Genomic DNA, 16,870 nt, shown 5'->3' with positions numbered 1-16,870 from the left:
TTCTAGGAACTCCCAGAAGATGCCTGTGGTATGAATGAAGGCTAGAGAATAACATCAGGTGTTGGAAAGATTGGATGGGGCCTGATTACGTAGGTCTCATGAGGAGTTTGAGTTGTTTTCTAAGAATAATAGGGAGCCATTTAAGGATTGTAAGAAGACTTAATTATCTTTTAAAAATACTTCTATGTTCTTTGGAGAATGGCTAGGTATAGCGGTAAGAATGGAAGCAGGAAAAAATTAAGACTTTTGCAGTTGTCAAGGTAAGAGATAGATGATAGTTGCTTGTGCAGGCTAACAGTACAAATGAAGAGAAAATAAACTTGAAGTCTCTGTTGAAGGCAGAGTTGATTGAATTTGCTAATGGATTAAATGTAAAAGAAAAAGCAGAATCAAGTAAAATGATGCCTGGATTTCTAGATTGAGCAACTGGTAGGTGGTAGTGACTGTTACCAAGATATTGAAAAACAGATTTTGGCAAGGTGAATGAAGAGTTATTTTTCATAAAATTTGAGGTTCATATGAGGGGTATCTAAGTGATGGTGTGAGATAGGCAGTTGGATATGTAAGTCAGCAACACAGAAGAGAGGTCAGGGCAGGCAATAAAAATTTGGAAGCTGATTTATAAAGCCATGAGAATGATTGAAATTACCTAGAGAGCAAGTTGAGAGAGAAAGGGAGAGGAAGTGGCTCAGAATAATACCCTGATATAATTTAGAGATCTGAAAGAGGTGAAAAAAGCGAAGAAAACTAACAAATGATCAGTGAAGAAGGAGGGAAAACCAGGGAAGTTTGGTGTCATGAAAGCCAAGAGAAAGAGAGTGTTTCAAGGAAGATGAGTATATTAAACTGTTGAATACTGCTGAGAGGTGTGGATTAAGATGAGAGGAAAATGTTTATTGAATAAGGCAACATTTTATTATTAGTGATCTTGTCAAAAGCACTTTCTTTGGAGTAGTAAACAGAAGTCAGATTGGAGTATGACTGAATCTAGCACTCCTCAACTTACATGTCAAAACTGTGCTTTTCCTACAAATAAAAGCGATATAAGCAGATTCAGAATAATAATAATAAAAGAAAAGGGGGAAAACAAATTTTAAGAATTCTGAACAAGAAGGGAGAAAGCGGAAAGGGTATGTAGAGATGACTCTTTGAAGAAATCTTTCTGTGAAGGGGAGTAGACAAATGGAATGGCAGCTGAGGAGGGAGAAGAGTAGTCAAGTGATACTTTTTTAATAGATGGGAATTAATTGGAACCTGTTTTTGTGTGCTAGAAGGAATGGTCCAGTGGAGAAGAAGAGGTGGGCGTAGGGGATAGAAGAGGTAACTGAAGATACTGTAAAGTCAGTGAGAAGCCAAAAGGAAGAGATACAGAGCCTAAATGGGGAGTGGCCTTTGATAGGAGGAGTTAAATTTTTCTGTTGAAGTGAGATGAAAAAGGAGAAGATGAGTACAGATGCTGGTAGTTTTGTAGATTTGGCAAGTTGGAAGATAACTGAAGCTCTTGCCCAGTACCTCTGTTTTCTGGATGAAATACAAGGCAAAACATCTAAAGTGAAGACTTTTACTGAGAGGGAAATGTAAGGCGCAAGAAAAAGGTAACAGAAGTTATCTTGAGAGTAAGAACAGAGGGTCAGCAGTTTGAGATTCAAAGTAGACACTACCTTAAGGTTTCTTCATGTTGCTTACTGTTCCTGTCCCTTTCAAGTTTTATCATTCTGATCCTTTGTGAGCAGTTGCCCACATTATGAATTAGAAAAAAGAATTCTGTAAACTTACCCAATTATTCCTATTATGATTTTGATAGCTATCAGGTTTCCCTCTGGTGTGACTAGGTGATGATTCAACTTCCTGTAAAGGTATCCCCATTTCCTTCTGGGCCCTATGTATGGATTGATCCTTTTAGTCAGAGTACTTTTTTCAGTCCAAGATTTCTTTATAATTGCTGATCATCTTTCAAAAACAATAAAATGCACACACACACCCAATCCATCTTAACTTTGAGGCTTTTGATTTTAGTTCTAGTTCTGCTTTGTTCCTCTAGCTCCCCTCCTTTCTCCGTCCTTTTGTTCTTACACCTTTATTCCTCAACCTTAATTTAGTGTCTGGAGAGATAAAGCCTCTCCTAATTTTTCCGTTCAACTGTTTTTAGCCTATTACATAGTATTGTTCCTTTCCCTGTTTTTAAATTGGATTTTTCTAGATAACTTTCTCATAGCACTTAGCCCATTTTATTGGCCTGATTGTATATACATTTGTCACTGTCTAACTATATTTAAAAAAAAAAAAAAATTTTTTTTTTAACTATATTGTGAGCCCCTTAGCACAAGGAACACCAACATCTTTGTATCCTTATTATCTAATATCCCTGTTAATAGTACATAACCTTTATTCTATAAATGAATAGATATGTTCTTTATATTGCTTATTTGCCCTTTTTCTTCTTCCCTTCTATTAGAATTGTCCTTGACTATTGCATTTTCCCCTTTCCTATTGCTTGATATTTGGCCTTTAAAGTTTCAGAAATGGTTTTGTAGGTCTTTCTAATTTTGCCCTTTGAGTGACCCCTGCCCAATATGAAGGATTCCTTCCTTTGTTGTCCTTTGTACTCTACCATTTTGGGCTTCGTTCACTTTCTGATAGGATCATTCAAGAATCCATATATATTATCTCTAAAGGCAACTTCTCTTGATACCTACTGTAATTTTAACATAAATACATCCTGGCCCCATGAGGTTAACTGCTGAATTCATAATCATTTTTAGCAGTAAATTCTTAAAACATCTCCTCCCAATTAGTAACAACCTAAACTAAATAACAGAACTTTAGGAATTTTAAAATCTTCCATCCAATGGATTTTTTTTTTTTTTTAATCTTTAGGTGGTATATATTTTTCAGAGTTGTATTAAAGAGAACATTTTTTTCTTAAATTGTTCATAACATAAACTCTTAATTTGAGAAATAATTTACTTAAATTAGCATGTAAAGATTCAGCTTATATTTGATTATTGTAATTTTTGTTACCATTAATAAAGATATAATTATTACATAAGTAGAATTCTCTATGATAGTATGTACTTTCCATTGTCTGGGGATTTCATTATTAGAGGTTAAATATAAAATGGCTTTATGTTTCAGGGAAGTAAGCAATGGCATAGAAAAAAAAGGAAAGAAAAAATCTGTGGGTCGTCCACCTGGTCCATATACAAGAAAAATGATTCAAAAAACTGCTGAGCCACCTTTGGTAAGCGATACTGTAGTATATTTTCTCAGAGAAGAGAGATGAAATTACTGAGAAGCTAATATTTTTCAGCTTACTTTAGAACCATCCTTTAAGTATGTTTTTATTTTCCAGGATAAGGAATCAGTTTCAGAGAACCCTACCTTGGATTTACCTTGTTCTATAGGGTAAATAGAAAGTTACTTTCTTCTTTCCTAGGAAATTTCTTTTTTTGGGGAAAATTAGTATTTCTATTGTTATGTAATATAGTTGTTATACCGTTTAAATTCTTTTGTCTCAGGAGAACTGAGGGAACTGCACATTCATCCAATACCTCAGATGTGGATTTCACGGGTGCTTCCACTGCAAAAGAAACTACCTCGTCTAGCATTTCCAGGCATTATGGGTAGATATTTTATGTTCTTATTCTTCACTAATTTTTCTTGGGACTCTTTTTCTTTGTAAAGTGATATGTAATATTTTAGCAATTGAAAGTGATACAACTGTGCCTTTTAGTTTTCTGAGAAACAATCTATATGTAGATTCCCTAGGCTGCTCGTATTCATCTGAATATTTTTGCTTTCCACAACACAAACATGAAAATTTTCGCATTTGTTAGAAAATTTGGTATGTGCACAGAGAAGTGGTGTACCAGTGTTTACAGGCTGTGTTCATCTTTTGTTAGGCCTTTTATGCCTCTAATAGACAGTGCCTTGCTTTAGGATGACTTGCTTTATTTATTTTAATTAGTCTGAATCAGGCTTATAAATCCTTTTTTTTTTTTTTTTTTAACTGTGCTTTAAGTGAAAGCTTACAATTCAAGTCAGCTTCTCAAATACTTACGCGCACATCGTTATATGACTCTAGTTGCTCTCCCTACAATGTGACAGCACACTCTTTCACTCCACCCAGTATTTCCTCATCCATTCAACCTGCCCCCGTCCCCATCTGCCTTATTTTGCCTCCAGACAGGAACTGCCCATAAAGTCTCATGTGTCTACTTTAGCTAAGAAGCACACTCCTCACGAGTATCATTTTATGTCTTATAGTCCAGTCTAATCTTTGTCTGAAGAGTTGGCTTCGGCAGTGGTTTTAGTTTTGGGCTAACAGAGAGTCCGGGAGCCATGACCTCTGGGGTCCCTACAGTTTCAGTCAGACCATTAAGTCTGGTCTTTTTACTAGAATTTGAGGTCTACATCCCACTTTTCTCCTGCTCCATAGGAATTCTCTGTTGTGTTCCCTGTCAGGGCAATCATTGATGGTAGTCAGGCACCGTCGAGTTCTTATGGTTTCAGGCTGATGGAGTGTCTGGTTTATGTGGCCCTTTTTGTCTCTTGGGCTCATATTTTTGTTGTGCCTTCGGTGTTCTTCATTCTTCTTTGTTCCAGGTGGGTTGAGGGCAACTGACGCATCTTAGATGGCCGCTTGCTAGCTCTTAATACCCCAGATGACACTTAACAAAGTGGGATGCAGAATGTTTTAATAAGCTTTGTTATTAGTGAATGCCCCTCACCCTGCCTCTGTACCCTCGTAACCATCAAAGAATGTTTTCTTCTTGAGTTCTTATTGGCATCATACAATATTTGTCCTTTTGTGACTGACGAATTTTACTTAGCATGATGCCTTCCAGATTCCTCCATGTTATGAGGTGTATCACGGAGTCCTTGTTGTTTATTGTTGCATCGCATGCCATTGTGTGAATATAGCATAATTTGTTTATCCGTTTATCTGTTGGTGGGCACCTTGGTTGCTTCCATCTTTTTTCTGTTGTAAACAGTGCTGCAGTGAACATGAGTATGCATGTATCTATTTGTGTTAGGGCCCTTATTTCTCTAGGATATATTCAAAGGAGTGGAATTGCTGGATTGTATGGTATTTCTACTTCTAGCTATTTAAGGAAGCACCAGATCGATTTCCAAAGTGGTTGAACCATTTTACATTCCCACCAGCAGTGTATAAGTGTTCCAGTCTCTCTACAACCTCTCCAACATTTATTATTTTGTGCTTTTTGGATTAATGTCAGCCTAGATGGAGTGAGATGGTATCTCACTGTAGTTTTGACTTGCATTTCTCTAATGGCTAACGATCGTATTTCCTCATGTATCTGTTAGCTGCCTGAATGTCTTCTTTGGTGAAGTGCCTGTTCATATCCTTTGCCCATTTTTTAATTGGGTTATTTGTCTTTTTGTTGTTGAGTTTTTGCAGTATCTTGTAGATTTTAGAGATTAAATGCTGATTGGATCTGTCATAGCCAAAAATTTTTTCCCAGTCCATAGGTTGTCTTTTTACTCTTTTGGTGAAGTCTTTGGATGAGGATTAGTGTTTGATTTTTAGGAGCTCCCAGTTCATAAATCCTTTGTCAGTAAAAGGATTTTAAACTCAGAATTGTTTCAAATTCAGATTCCCCTGTAATGTTTTATTTAACACAACTCTTTAGAAGGACACCTTTTTCCTGAAGAAAAGGTGTGTCATGACTTGGGGACAAAGCAACGAGTTTACACATTTTTATACTTCCCTTTGTTTAATGTATTGTTCACAATTCAAAAACAGTTCTTATAAATCATGTAAAAATTCTTAGTGCTTAGAGTTTTAAAGTGTGACCAATTTATTAATGAATTTTGAATAGTAATTGAGCTGTTTTTTGACCTTTTATCATATTCCACACGTGAAACTAAGCTTTTTACATACATTATCTTGCATTTAATTCTTAATCTTTTGTGTTATCATAGTCCATGTTGTTCCCATTTTACGGATGAGGAAAGCCCAAGATGGCAGGTACAGCAGAGCCCAGATCTTAACTGAGGCAGTGTGATTCTAAAGCCTTTGAATTTAGTTGTTATGCTATATTCTGTCCTTATTATAAGATCATAAAATCATTGAATTTCTGAACTGAAAGAACCTTAAAGATCATTAAGTTCAACCTTTTCACTTAATAAGTAAATACAGTGGACAGGAAATTTGAATTTGGCTAAGATCACATGGTAGGAGAATTAGAGCTAGATGCAGGATATTTTGACTTCTAGTTTGTGCTTATTCCAGTTTATTACATTGCTTCATTGGACCTAGAACTGGTAATAAGAGAACCATTATTTTAGTTCTACTATCTGTTTAAGCACATGGAACAGTGTCTTGTATGTAGTAGATGCTTATTAAATACTTGTTGATCGAATGACTGAATGTACTCCCTTCCTTTTAATGATGAGACTGTTGTCAAGACCTGATTAGTGGTGTAGGGCCCTGAGAAGCTCTTCAAAGGTCAGTGCCAAGTAGAAGGTGATGGAAGCTAAATTAATGAAGGCAAGTGATAGTCCATTTATGTAGAATACAAATTTTTGGTTTTGTTGACTTTTACATCAGCAAGGACATACAACCAAAACCCAAAATCAGGGAACATATTGTTTGAGCAAAAGCTGTTTAAAAAGCATAGGCAGACAGTTTTGGCTATTTTTTTCCCACAGATTACCTGACTCCAGAAAAAGAACTCGTACAGGAAGATCTTGGCCTGCTGCAATACCACATTTGCGGAGGAGAAGAGGTCGTCTTCCAAGAAGAGCACTCCAGACTCAGAATTCAGAAATTGTAAAAGATGATGAAGGCAAAGAAGATTATCAATTTGATGAACTCAACACAGAGATTCTGAATAACTTAGCAGATCAAGAGTTACAGCTCAATCATCTAAAAAACTCCATTACCAGTTATTTTGGTGCTGCAGGTAGAATAGCATGTGGTGAAAAATACCGAGTTTTAGCTCGTCGGGTGACACTTGATGGAAAGGTGCAGTATCTTGTGGAATGGGAAGGAGCGACTGCATCCTGACTGTAGGACTGAACATTATGTTCACTGCACTCTCATTTCTCTAGGTACAGTTCAGAGCCCTCAAGGAGTCTGGCTTTTAGTATCTTTCTTAAAAAAAAAAAAAAAAAGTCAAAAAAATTCACAAAAGGAGATGATACCAGCCTTAACATGTACCTGTCAATGTTATGGATTTTGTCATAAAAAGATATCTTTTAAAAATCAGAACAGAGACTTAATTTTTTAAATCTTAAGATTTGTAGAATGTTTCTAGGATAGGATATTAAAAATGATTCAAACCCATGCATGGTGTTAGATAATGTTTCTGAATATTCCATTGAGTCAGTTTTTGTGATTAGTGGTTATCAGAGCAAACACATCATGTAGATAGCACAAGTATTTGGAGAAACATTGTCTGTTTTGTTACCAAAATGTTGGAAAAAAATTTATTTCAATACCTTTTAGATTTCATAAAGTGCAGTGTATATAATGCCTACTGAAAGATTGTAAAATATTGAAAATTTCTTTCAAGCAAAGTGTAAAAAATATATTGAGCCTGTAAATTGCTCTGTGACTAGACTTCATTGTCGTCTTAATATATTCTTTGCATGTACATATATATACACACAGCTGTGTATATATATGTGTGTGATTATGTGACCTATGCAATACAAATTATGGGAATGGGCAGCTTTGGAGTATATATCCCATAATTCTTTTTTCAGGAATAGTTGCAGTATTTACACAGCAGCATTTCTTCTCAGGCTTATATTGGGTGCTGTTGCTTGCTATGTATGAAGAGAAATGTGTCAAACAAGCTTAGTATGTTCTGATGAAGGGTGTGAACAACAGTGTTCATGGGCTTTTAGAATGCTTTTTCACTTTCAGTCCTTGTAACTCAGCTGTTCAGAACCTAAAACAAATTCAAATAATACGAACATTATCTCCTACTAGAAGTAACGTTTTCAAGTTTTCATGGCACATGATTGTAAATGTCTCTCAGTTTTAACAGTAAGTCTCTAGGGGTCCCATGAAGATTCCTGAAATGTCTGTAGTAATTGTTAGTCATATTTGAATAAGTGTAGTATGAACAAAGTATTTTATTGCACAGGGTTAACAAACAGTAAGTTGCCAGCTGAGGCTACTGCTGTTTATTACAACATTACCTCTTGTTTTTATAAAATGTACCAAGATTTAAATTGATAATTTTATTTTACGTGTAAAAAAATTTTTCTTTTATCACCAGTGTTAGAGTTGTCTTCTGTTTCTTTTTGTTTTGTTTGTTTTCTGTTTTAGCCAAAGAGTAAACAGAAGAGTATTCTTATTTTGGTGGCTGTTCATTTTACTCTTAAAAGTAATTGATGGATTTTAGCCTAAAAATTGGGGTACTGCCACCAAAATGAAAAAATATGTAAAGTGTAGTGATTACAGAGTGGTAAAAATGTGGGTTAGTACTTATTTATTCCATTAATTACTTATTTGACTGTTTATAAAGAAAGTTGATTTATTTCTTTAAACATCTTCAAAAGATGACCTTTTCTTATCACATTATAGCCAAAAGAAGCAGAGAACTTCCTTGTCCTGCATTTGGTTCCTGGTTCACCAGGTATAAATGAGCTTTACGAAAGTGCAAATTAAAAACTGTCATTTCTGTTTACCTCCACCAAAACTTGATTTTTCCCCTAGCTATTAATTTAAAGTTGCCTTTCCTGCAGCTGCAATATTTTGAATAACACACAGAGTTTGTGTTGATTTTTGAATGTTTGTTTATATCTAGGGGTAATGGAAAATGTAAATCCCGTGTAATCTTACTCAATCCACCTGTATCATATTATTTCATTTTCCCCAAAGTCCTTTAATTCTAACTGAACACCAGCAGTATTTTTAGTAACTCTTTCTTTAACATACTTGGAAGATGATTTATCAAGCTGAGCTGTCTTTAGACGTAATTATTGTGAATGTCTGTCTCATTTTATCATGGTGGTTCACATGGCTCTGATGTTCAGTTTGTATTTTTGGAATTGCTTTACTTAGAATTAAAACAGACTGACATTAAATGTGTGTATTTTTTAAAGAGCTAATGAGTTTTGCTTCTGTATTTGCTTGAAAATACACACTGTTGCAGTAATTGACTGCTTTTAGCCAGGGAGGTAAGGATTTCCCAACTCAACTGCTAATGTTCGCTTATAATTAATCTTTAGAAAACTCGGATTTCATTTTCCTCTTCTCCCCCAAATTATTAATAATTATTGCATGTTCATCTTAAATGGTCCTTAAAAAAACAAAGCAAAACAAAACTGCATTTAGCCAGCTTGCAAGCTTCACATTTGAAGGACAGTGTATCTCCTTCTGTTTACCATGTTCCCAAACTTAAAAGAAAATTCAGACTTAGCTTTCTAGCTGTTTTCATTTTTACTTACATAGAAGTATATATGCCAAAAGATGTCGGGGTTCACATAAAAAGATTTCTTATTTTTCTTAATCAGATTTGCCCCTTGGCTACAGAAAGAGATTTAAAAATAATATACCTTATTCATTTTTATTATTTATTTTTTATAAATGTTATTATTTTTATTTATTTATGAATACTCTGGTACTGAATGATAAATACGGATTCTTAGATCTTTAGCTGACCAAACTAGATCAGAATATGAGCTGTCAGAGTTATAAATTGTAATGCAGGGGTGATGAAATCAGCTAGGTATATATTTTGTTACCACTTGTTTAACAGAAGTGACTTTTCACTGGATGTCTAAGAGTTAAGAATCCCGCTCCCCCCGTTTTTGCAAGGAATGTCCAAAGTATACATTTGGTTTTTATCATGTATATATTTGGCAGAGTTCTCTTACTGCTCTTGGGAGTAGAACTAATTCTTGGTTTTGGGCTACCTTTATTGAGTTTCTACTATCTGACTTGCATAGTTTTAAGAGAATGTTTTATAATTTGGTTTTAGAGTTGTTTGAATGAGGATGTGATGGCGAAGGAAGATGCCCATGCAACTTTGGGAAATAGTAAAAAATGCCCTGTTTGTTTGGGGAATTTTTCCTCTTAAATTATATTGGAGTACCTCTATGAATGCATGCTCCCAAAAGCCTCTATTGGTTTTTTTCTATGGCAGTTGATCAGTCATGTTCTTTCTTCAGGAAAATAAAAACTTGACAAATATAAAGTGATAACTTATCTGATCATTGATGCTTTCCTGATTGGTAGCAGTTAAGAAACCAGGTACCTGTCTGATATTTATTTGGAGATGGGAGAAGCTGTGAAAGCAAACTGATTGGCTCTCTGGATAACAGGTAGAATGGGAACAGATACATTGTTTGTAACTTTTAAGTTATAATTTCAAAATGTCTTAGAGTAATAGGTAGACCAAAATTTTATGTCGTGTTTATATTTAAAATTAGAATAAGATTGCAAATTAACCACCTCTTTTTTTTCCTCTCCCTTTACTTCATCTCTACCCAACAAAATCCCTCCTTGCTACCTCTCCATGCATTTTCCTCTTTGTTGGAGATGATGAATATAGAAACTGGATGCATAAGCATCTTTAGGAAATGTAATATCTCATTCAAGAGATTTCCACTGGATTTAAGCAGGCACACAAATGAACAAAACCTTCATAGATGACAAGGAGCACTGTGTTTGTACTTGTTGAATGAAACAAAAATATATCTTGTCCAAAATCTTTAGCCTGCTGTTTCTGTTTCTTGTATTTTCTAAAATGTGTTCAATGCCCTTTTTTTTTTTTTCATCCCATAATATGCATTCTCAATGGGACTGACATCTCCTCTAAACAGTCAAATATTTGTAGGGGGCAAAATATCTTAGATATTACAGTGGTTTGTGACCCTCCAAGGCTCAACACTACTAGATAAAGATCTTATTTTTTAGTAATTACTTATTTTTATTGTGTTTTCTTGGATATCACAGTAGCAGCATTGACATTGAGTTCATGGAAGATACAAAAAACGTGTGCAAGATCAGTGCTACAAAAGGATGGTGAACATATAGCAATGACGGGAGATCTGCACGTGACTATTGGCTGCCCTTATGGATATTGTTTATGTTTGATCTTCAGTGTTTTGTGTATGACTTGGGTTTTGAGAATTAATCAAAGCTACTTTATTTTTTTTTTTTCACTTTATATTATTTAATTCTACGAAAGTTATTTAACCCGTAATTGCCTAGTGGTAAAAAGAAATGTTGACGATATCTGGATATCTAGCAGCTAGTTAAAAGTAGTTTTCTCATATCAAGCAAGTTAAAAATAAGTTCACCAAAAATAATTTTTCAGAAATTAATTTTCTCAAATGTTTTACTTTTGCTGGAAAAATAATTTTTTAAAGTTTTGGTTTACATTGCTGTTCTTAAGTATTTATATAAATTGCTGATTTCATGTGCAATTTGATACATTATAGTTTATATTAGTAAATTAATTACATTAAGTTATTTAAATGCAGTTACAAACAAGTTAAATATTAATAGCAGTATCAATATTTGTAATATATACTTAAATATATATATACTTAGTGATAGATTATATTTAGTATGATTTTAATCAATAATTGACTTTTTAAATATTTTGTCCTTAATACTATTAGCGAAATGTAAGATAATTTTTCTTACAAAGAATTTGAGACAATAACAAGCAGATAAAAGATTTTGTGAGAATTTGGATCCCTTTTGAAAATACGTTAAGCCTATTTAGATAGTCATGAAGGTAAATTTTTCTTCCTGACCTGGAAGTTCAAGGAGGTGAAGCTTGATGCAAAGGATCTTGGGAGGGAATACCAGATGGCTCATCGAAGACTTAGGGGAGCATAGTTTCTATTCCTGTACCCTTTGTCACCAGATCCCTTTCAGTATCCTAGAGCATACTCTAGATTAGGCCTACTAAGTTTTTGTTGGTGGTGTTTTCCATATTATAATCTTGCTTAGCTTCTGGGGGTGCAAATGGTTAACATGCTCCCTGAGAGGATGGAGGTTTGATTCCACCCAGGGTTGACATGGAAAAATGGCCTGATGATTTACTTCTGAAAAATCAGCCATCGAACCCTTATGGGGCACAATTCTACTGTGACACATATGGGGTCTCAATGAGTCAGAATCAACTTGATGGCAACTAGGGGGGGAAATCTTGCTTAATCTTAGTCCCTCTGTTTTATTTTTACCTCCAGATATGAATTTTCCAGTGAAGAATTATGTCATTAGAACCTACTCTTTTAAGAAAAAAAATTTTTATTGTGATAAAAATACATATATAACAAAACAATTGCCAATTCAACATTTTTTGCACGTACAACTCAGTAACATGGGTTATTGTAGTTATCTAGTGCAGCTATAGCAGAAATACCACAAGCGTATGGCTTTGACAAATTTATTTTCTCCCTTTTTAAGAGGCTTGTTAGGTGCCGTCGAGTTGGTTTCAACTTATAGCGACCGTACGTACAACAAAACAAAACACTGCCCAGTCCTTCGTCATCCTCACAATGGTCGCAATGTTCGAACCCATTGTTGCAGTCACTGTGTCACTCCATCTTGTTGAGGGTCTTCCTCTTTTTCGCTGACCCTCTTCCTTACCAAGCGTGATGTCCTCCATGGCCTGGTCCCTCCTGATAATGTGTCCAAAGTATGTGAGATGAAATCTCACCATTCTTGCTTTCAAGGAGCACTGTGGCTGTACTTCTTCCAAGACAGACTTGTTCATTCTTTTGGTAGTCCATTCAGTATTCTTCACCAACATCATAATTCAAAGGCATCAGTTCTTTGGTCTTCCTTATTCATTGTCTAGCTTTTGCTTTCAATGACGTGATTGAAAATACCATGGCTTGGGTCAGGCACACCTTAGTTCTCAAAGTGACGTCTTTTTTTTCAACACTTTAAAGAGGTCTTGAGCAGCAGATTTGCCCAGTGCAATACATCATTTGGTTTCTTAACTCCTGGTTCGATGAGCGTTGATTGTGCATCCAAATAAAATGAAATCCTTGACGTCTTTAATCTTTTCTCCATTTATCATGATGTTACTTAGGTTCAGGTGTGACGATTTTTTATGTTGAGGTGTAATCCATACTGAAGGCTATAGTCTTTGATTTTCATCAGTTAGTGCTTCAAGTCCTCTTCACTTTCAGCAAGCAAGGTTATGTTATCTGCATACCACAGGTTGTTAGTGAGGCTTCCTCCAATCCTGATGCCTCATTCTTCTTCATGTAGTCCAGCCTCTCAGATTGTTTGCTCAGCAAACAGATTGAATAAGTATGATAAAGTATACAGCCCTGATGCACACTTTTCCAGACTTTAAACTGCGCAGTGTCCCCATGTTCTTTTTGAATGACTGTTTCTTGGTCTATGTACATGTTCTACATCAGCACAAGTAAGTGTTCTAGGATTCCCATTCTGTCCAGGAGGCTAAATGTTCTAGTCCAAGATGTTGGCTGTAGCAGAAGACTTTCGCTCTCTGTTGGCTGTGGAGGAAGGTCCTTGTCTCTTCTGAGCTCCTGCACCTGGGTGATCTTCATGTGGCTTAGTATCTCTCTTTCCCCATCTCTGCTGCTTTTGCTTGCTTGTTCAATCTCTTTTATACAAAACAGATTGATTTAAGACACACCCTACACCAATCCTGTCTCATTAACATAACTAAAACAACCCATTCCCTAGAGCTTGTAACCACAGGTATAGAAGTTAGGAGTTACACAATTAAATTCATAGCAGTTACGTTCATCACGTTGTTAAACCATCGCCACTATCGGTTTCCAAATAGTTCTACCACTGTTAACAAGCAACTCAGTGCAGCCTAAACTAAGACGTCTTCTTTTCCCTCTTCCTTCCAACCCTACTAGTCATTAATAAACTTTGGTCTTTGTACCTGTACCTACTTTATATAAGTGGAATCGTACAACATTTGTCCTTTTGTGACTGACTTATTTCAGTCAGCATAAAATTCATCCATGTTGCGTGTATCAGGATTTTTTTTCTTTTTATGACAGAGTAAAAATTTTACGTATCACATTTTGTTTATCCATTCATCTGTTTCCATCTTTTTGCTGTTGCAAATAGTCTGCAAAGAATATTGGTGTGAGTGTCTGCCTTCCTGCTTTCAATTTCTTTTGAGTATATAGCTAGGATTGGGATTGCTGGGTCATGATAGTTTTGTGTTTAACTTTTTGAGGAACTGCCAGACTTTTCCACAGCAGTTATCCTATTTTGCATTCCCATCAGCAATAAGTCAGAGTTCCAGTTTCCCCACATCATAGCCAACATTTTTTTTTTCCTTTTGATCATAGCTATTCTACTGGGGGTGAAGTGCTTTCTCATTGTGGTTTTGATTTTCATCTCCTTCATGCTTAGTGGCCCTGATGATACAGTGGTTAAGGATTTGGCTGCTAACCAAAATGTCAGTAGTTTGAATCCACCAGCTGCTCCTTGGAAAGCTTGTGGGGCGGTTCTGCTCTGTACTGTGGGGTTGCTGTGAGTTGGAATCGACTTGATGGCAACGGATTTGGTTTTTTTTTTCAATACCTAGTGATGGAAAGCATGTTTTCGTGTGCTTGTTGGTTATTTGTATATCCTTTTTGGTGAAATGTCTATTCAAGTCCTTTGCCCTTTTTTCTTTTTTTTACTGTGTTGTTTGTGTTGTTAAGTTGTGCAAGTTCTTTATATATTTGGATGTCAAACCCTTACGGATATATGGTTCCCCAAATTTTTCCCAATTCTTTGATACACAAACGTTGATTAAGTCCAGTTTATCTGTTTGGTCTTTTTCTGGTTATGCATTTGGTGTCATATCTTAGAATCCATTTTTAGAAACTAGGTTCCGAAACATTGTACACGTTTTCTTCTAAGAGTTTTATGGTTTTAATTTTCACATTTAGGTCTTTATTCCATTTTGAGTTGATTTTTTTAATACTAATTTTTATATATTTTTTGGTGTGAGGTATGGGTCTAGCTTCATTCTTTTGCATGTGGAAGTCCAGTTGTACCAGCACCATTTATTTAAGAGACTCTTTTTTTCCCCCATTGAATGGACTTAGCACCCTTATTGAAAATCAGATGTATGGGCTTATTTCTAGATTTTCAATTCTATTCCATTGGTCTATACGTCTGCCATTATACCAGTTCCAGGCTATTCTGGTTAATGTAGTTTTATAGTACTTTTTCTGCAGCTGATCATGGGGATGGTGCAGGACCCGGCAGCATTTCCTTCAGTTGTGCATTGTTTCACCTTGAATCGGGGCAACTTGATGGCAACTTGATGGCAGCTAACAAAACTCAGAAACCAGTTGCTGTCTGGTCAGTTCTGATTTATGGCTACCACACATGTTTCAGAGTAGAATTGCACTCCATAGGATTTTGGAAGCAGATCCTCAGACTTGTCTTTCAAGGTGCCTCTGCGTGGGTTCAAACCACCAACCTGTTGGCTAGTAGTCAAGTGCTCCATTGTTTATACCACTTATGGACTCTGGGCTTTTGGCTAGTAGCCAAGCTCTTTAACCACTGCTCAACCAGGGCTCCTCAAAGGCACTACTTGGGGGGATATATGAAATAGATAGAATCCCCCCTCCCTTAGTGTTCTCTTTGCTGAGAAGGTAAGAATGTACATGTTAAATTATTAAACGGGCCAGAGCAGCAATAGGTTTTAAAAATGGGAAAGGAGAAATTTCTTTTGCTTGGGGGCCTGTAGAGGACATTGAGGGGAAAGGAAGATTTAGGGAAGACTTCACGGTGGTGGGATTTAAACTGGAACATGAAGGGACTTGCAGAGAAGGCAACACGTAAGGCATTCCAGGGTGCAGGAAGAGCAAGGGAAAGCATTAAGCATGTACACAGAAAAGGGCGGTTCATTTTGGTTAGCATGTGGTATGGATGAGGCTGGAACTGTTCTTGAGTCTGATGGGCCTGACTCCTGTGCTAAGATGTGTTTTAAGAATATTAACTGGGCACTGGTATGTAGGATGAATTAGAGAAATACATGAGGTGCAAAGATGGGACTAACTAAATGTATCTTCCAGTGTTGGCAGAGCAGGTAGTTTTAAGGACTTGAGAAGCTAAATTATGCCATTAAAAAGAAGAAAAGGAGCAGGCATATTCAAAGAACTGTAAGGTAGGAAGGGGGCTTGGAATAAAAAGGTTGATGTGTGGAAGTAATAGAAGAAGCAGTTAAAGAAGCAGAGTAGAACCAGATTATGAAAAGTCTTGAATATGGACACTAATTGTTAGTAGATGGGGCTTCTGCCAGGCATTTCCGAAAAGTTTATGTGCTTTATTTTTAAAAACTTAAAAGGTTGCTCTTCACCACTCTTTAAGCAGAGACCTAGAACACTTGTATTTCTTCATGGTAGTACTGTGGCGGGCATGATAAATTTTTAAATAAAAAATTGAGAGTTTTTTTTTGTCTTACATGCTACCGTGGTGTAGAAATAATAATTAAAGCAGACTTATGTTGAAGCAAATCATACCTGTGTTTATAGTGGTAAATCATTGTGTTGTTTTAAAACTTACTTTGAAACAAGAGCCCTTGGAAGTGTTCCCAAGAAAATACTTCCAGGTGGGTACCCTATTGTGGATTGAAAAGTCCACACTATTCCAAAGTGGTGTTGCATAAAAAGCATGTTGAAATAAAAATGAAACCCGAAAATATTCTTTTAAGAAATCTTAAAAAAAAAAAAAAAAGGTAACGTGCAAGTAGTTTGCTTTAAAACAAGTGAGGAAAAGTGTCCTATGAAGATAAGTTAATGATAGTTAAAAATATTTAAGACATTCAGAATGGTGAGTAAAAATGTCAGATTTCTTGGCTAAAATTGGAAAGCACCATTAAAGCCTGAAATATTTCACAGCAGCTACTGAAATTGGCCTTTTCAAAAAAAA

At 35.7% G+C, this 16,870-nt stretch overlaps 1 protein-coding gene across 6 annotated transcripts in view; it reads left to right on the top strand.

Moving 5' to 3' along the window:
- Window positions 1–16,687, top strand: part of MTF2 (metal response element binding transcription factor 2) — an 83,359-nt gene extending 66,672 nt beyond the window's left edge. For all 6 annotated transcript variants that reach the window (XM_064282259.1, XM_064282258.1, XM_064282260.1 and 3 more), the window contains 4 exons: window positions 3,136–3,241; window positions 3,353–3,405; window positions 3,519–3,623; window positions 6,676–16,687. In XM_064282259.1, the coding sequence (XP_064138329.1) occupies window positions 3,136–3,241; window positions 3,353–3,405; window positions 3,519–3,623; window positions 6,676–7,033 (622 nt within the window). In that variant the 3' untranslated portion in view covers window positions 7,034–16,687. The remainder of the gene's footprint in view (window positions 1–3,135; window positions 3,242–3,352; window positions 3,406–3,518; window positions 3,624–6,675) is intronic.
- Window positions 16,688–16,870: the final 183 nt, after the last annotated feature.

The sequence above is a fragment of the Loxodonta africana genome, chromosome 3 (assembly GCF_030014295.1).
Source record: "Loxodonta africana isolate mLoxAfr1 chromosome 3, mLoxAfr1.hap2, whole genome shotgun sequence".
Lineage (NCBI taxonomy): Eukaryota > Metazoa > Chordata > Mammalia > Proboscidea > Elephantidae > Loxodonta > Loxodonta africana.
This window is presented reverse-complemented; position numbering and strand designations above follow the sequence as displayed.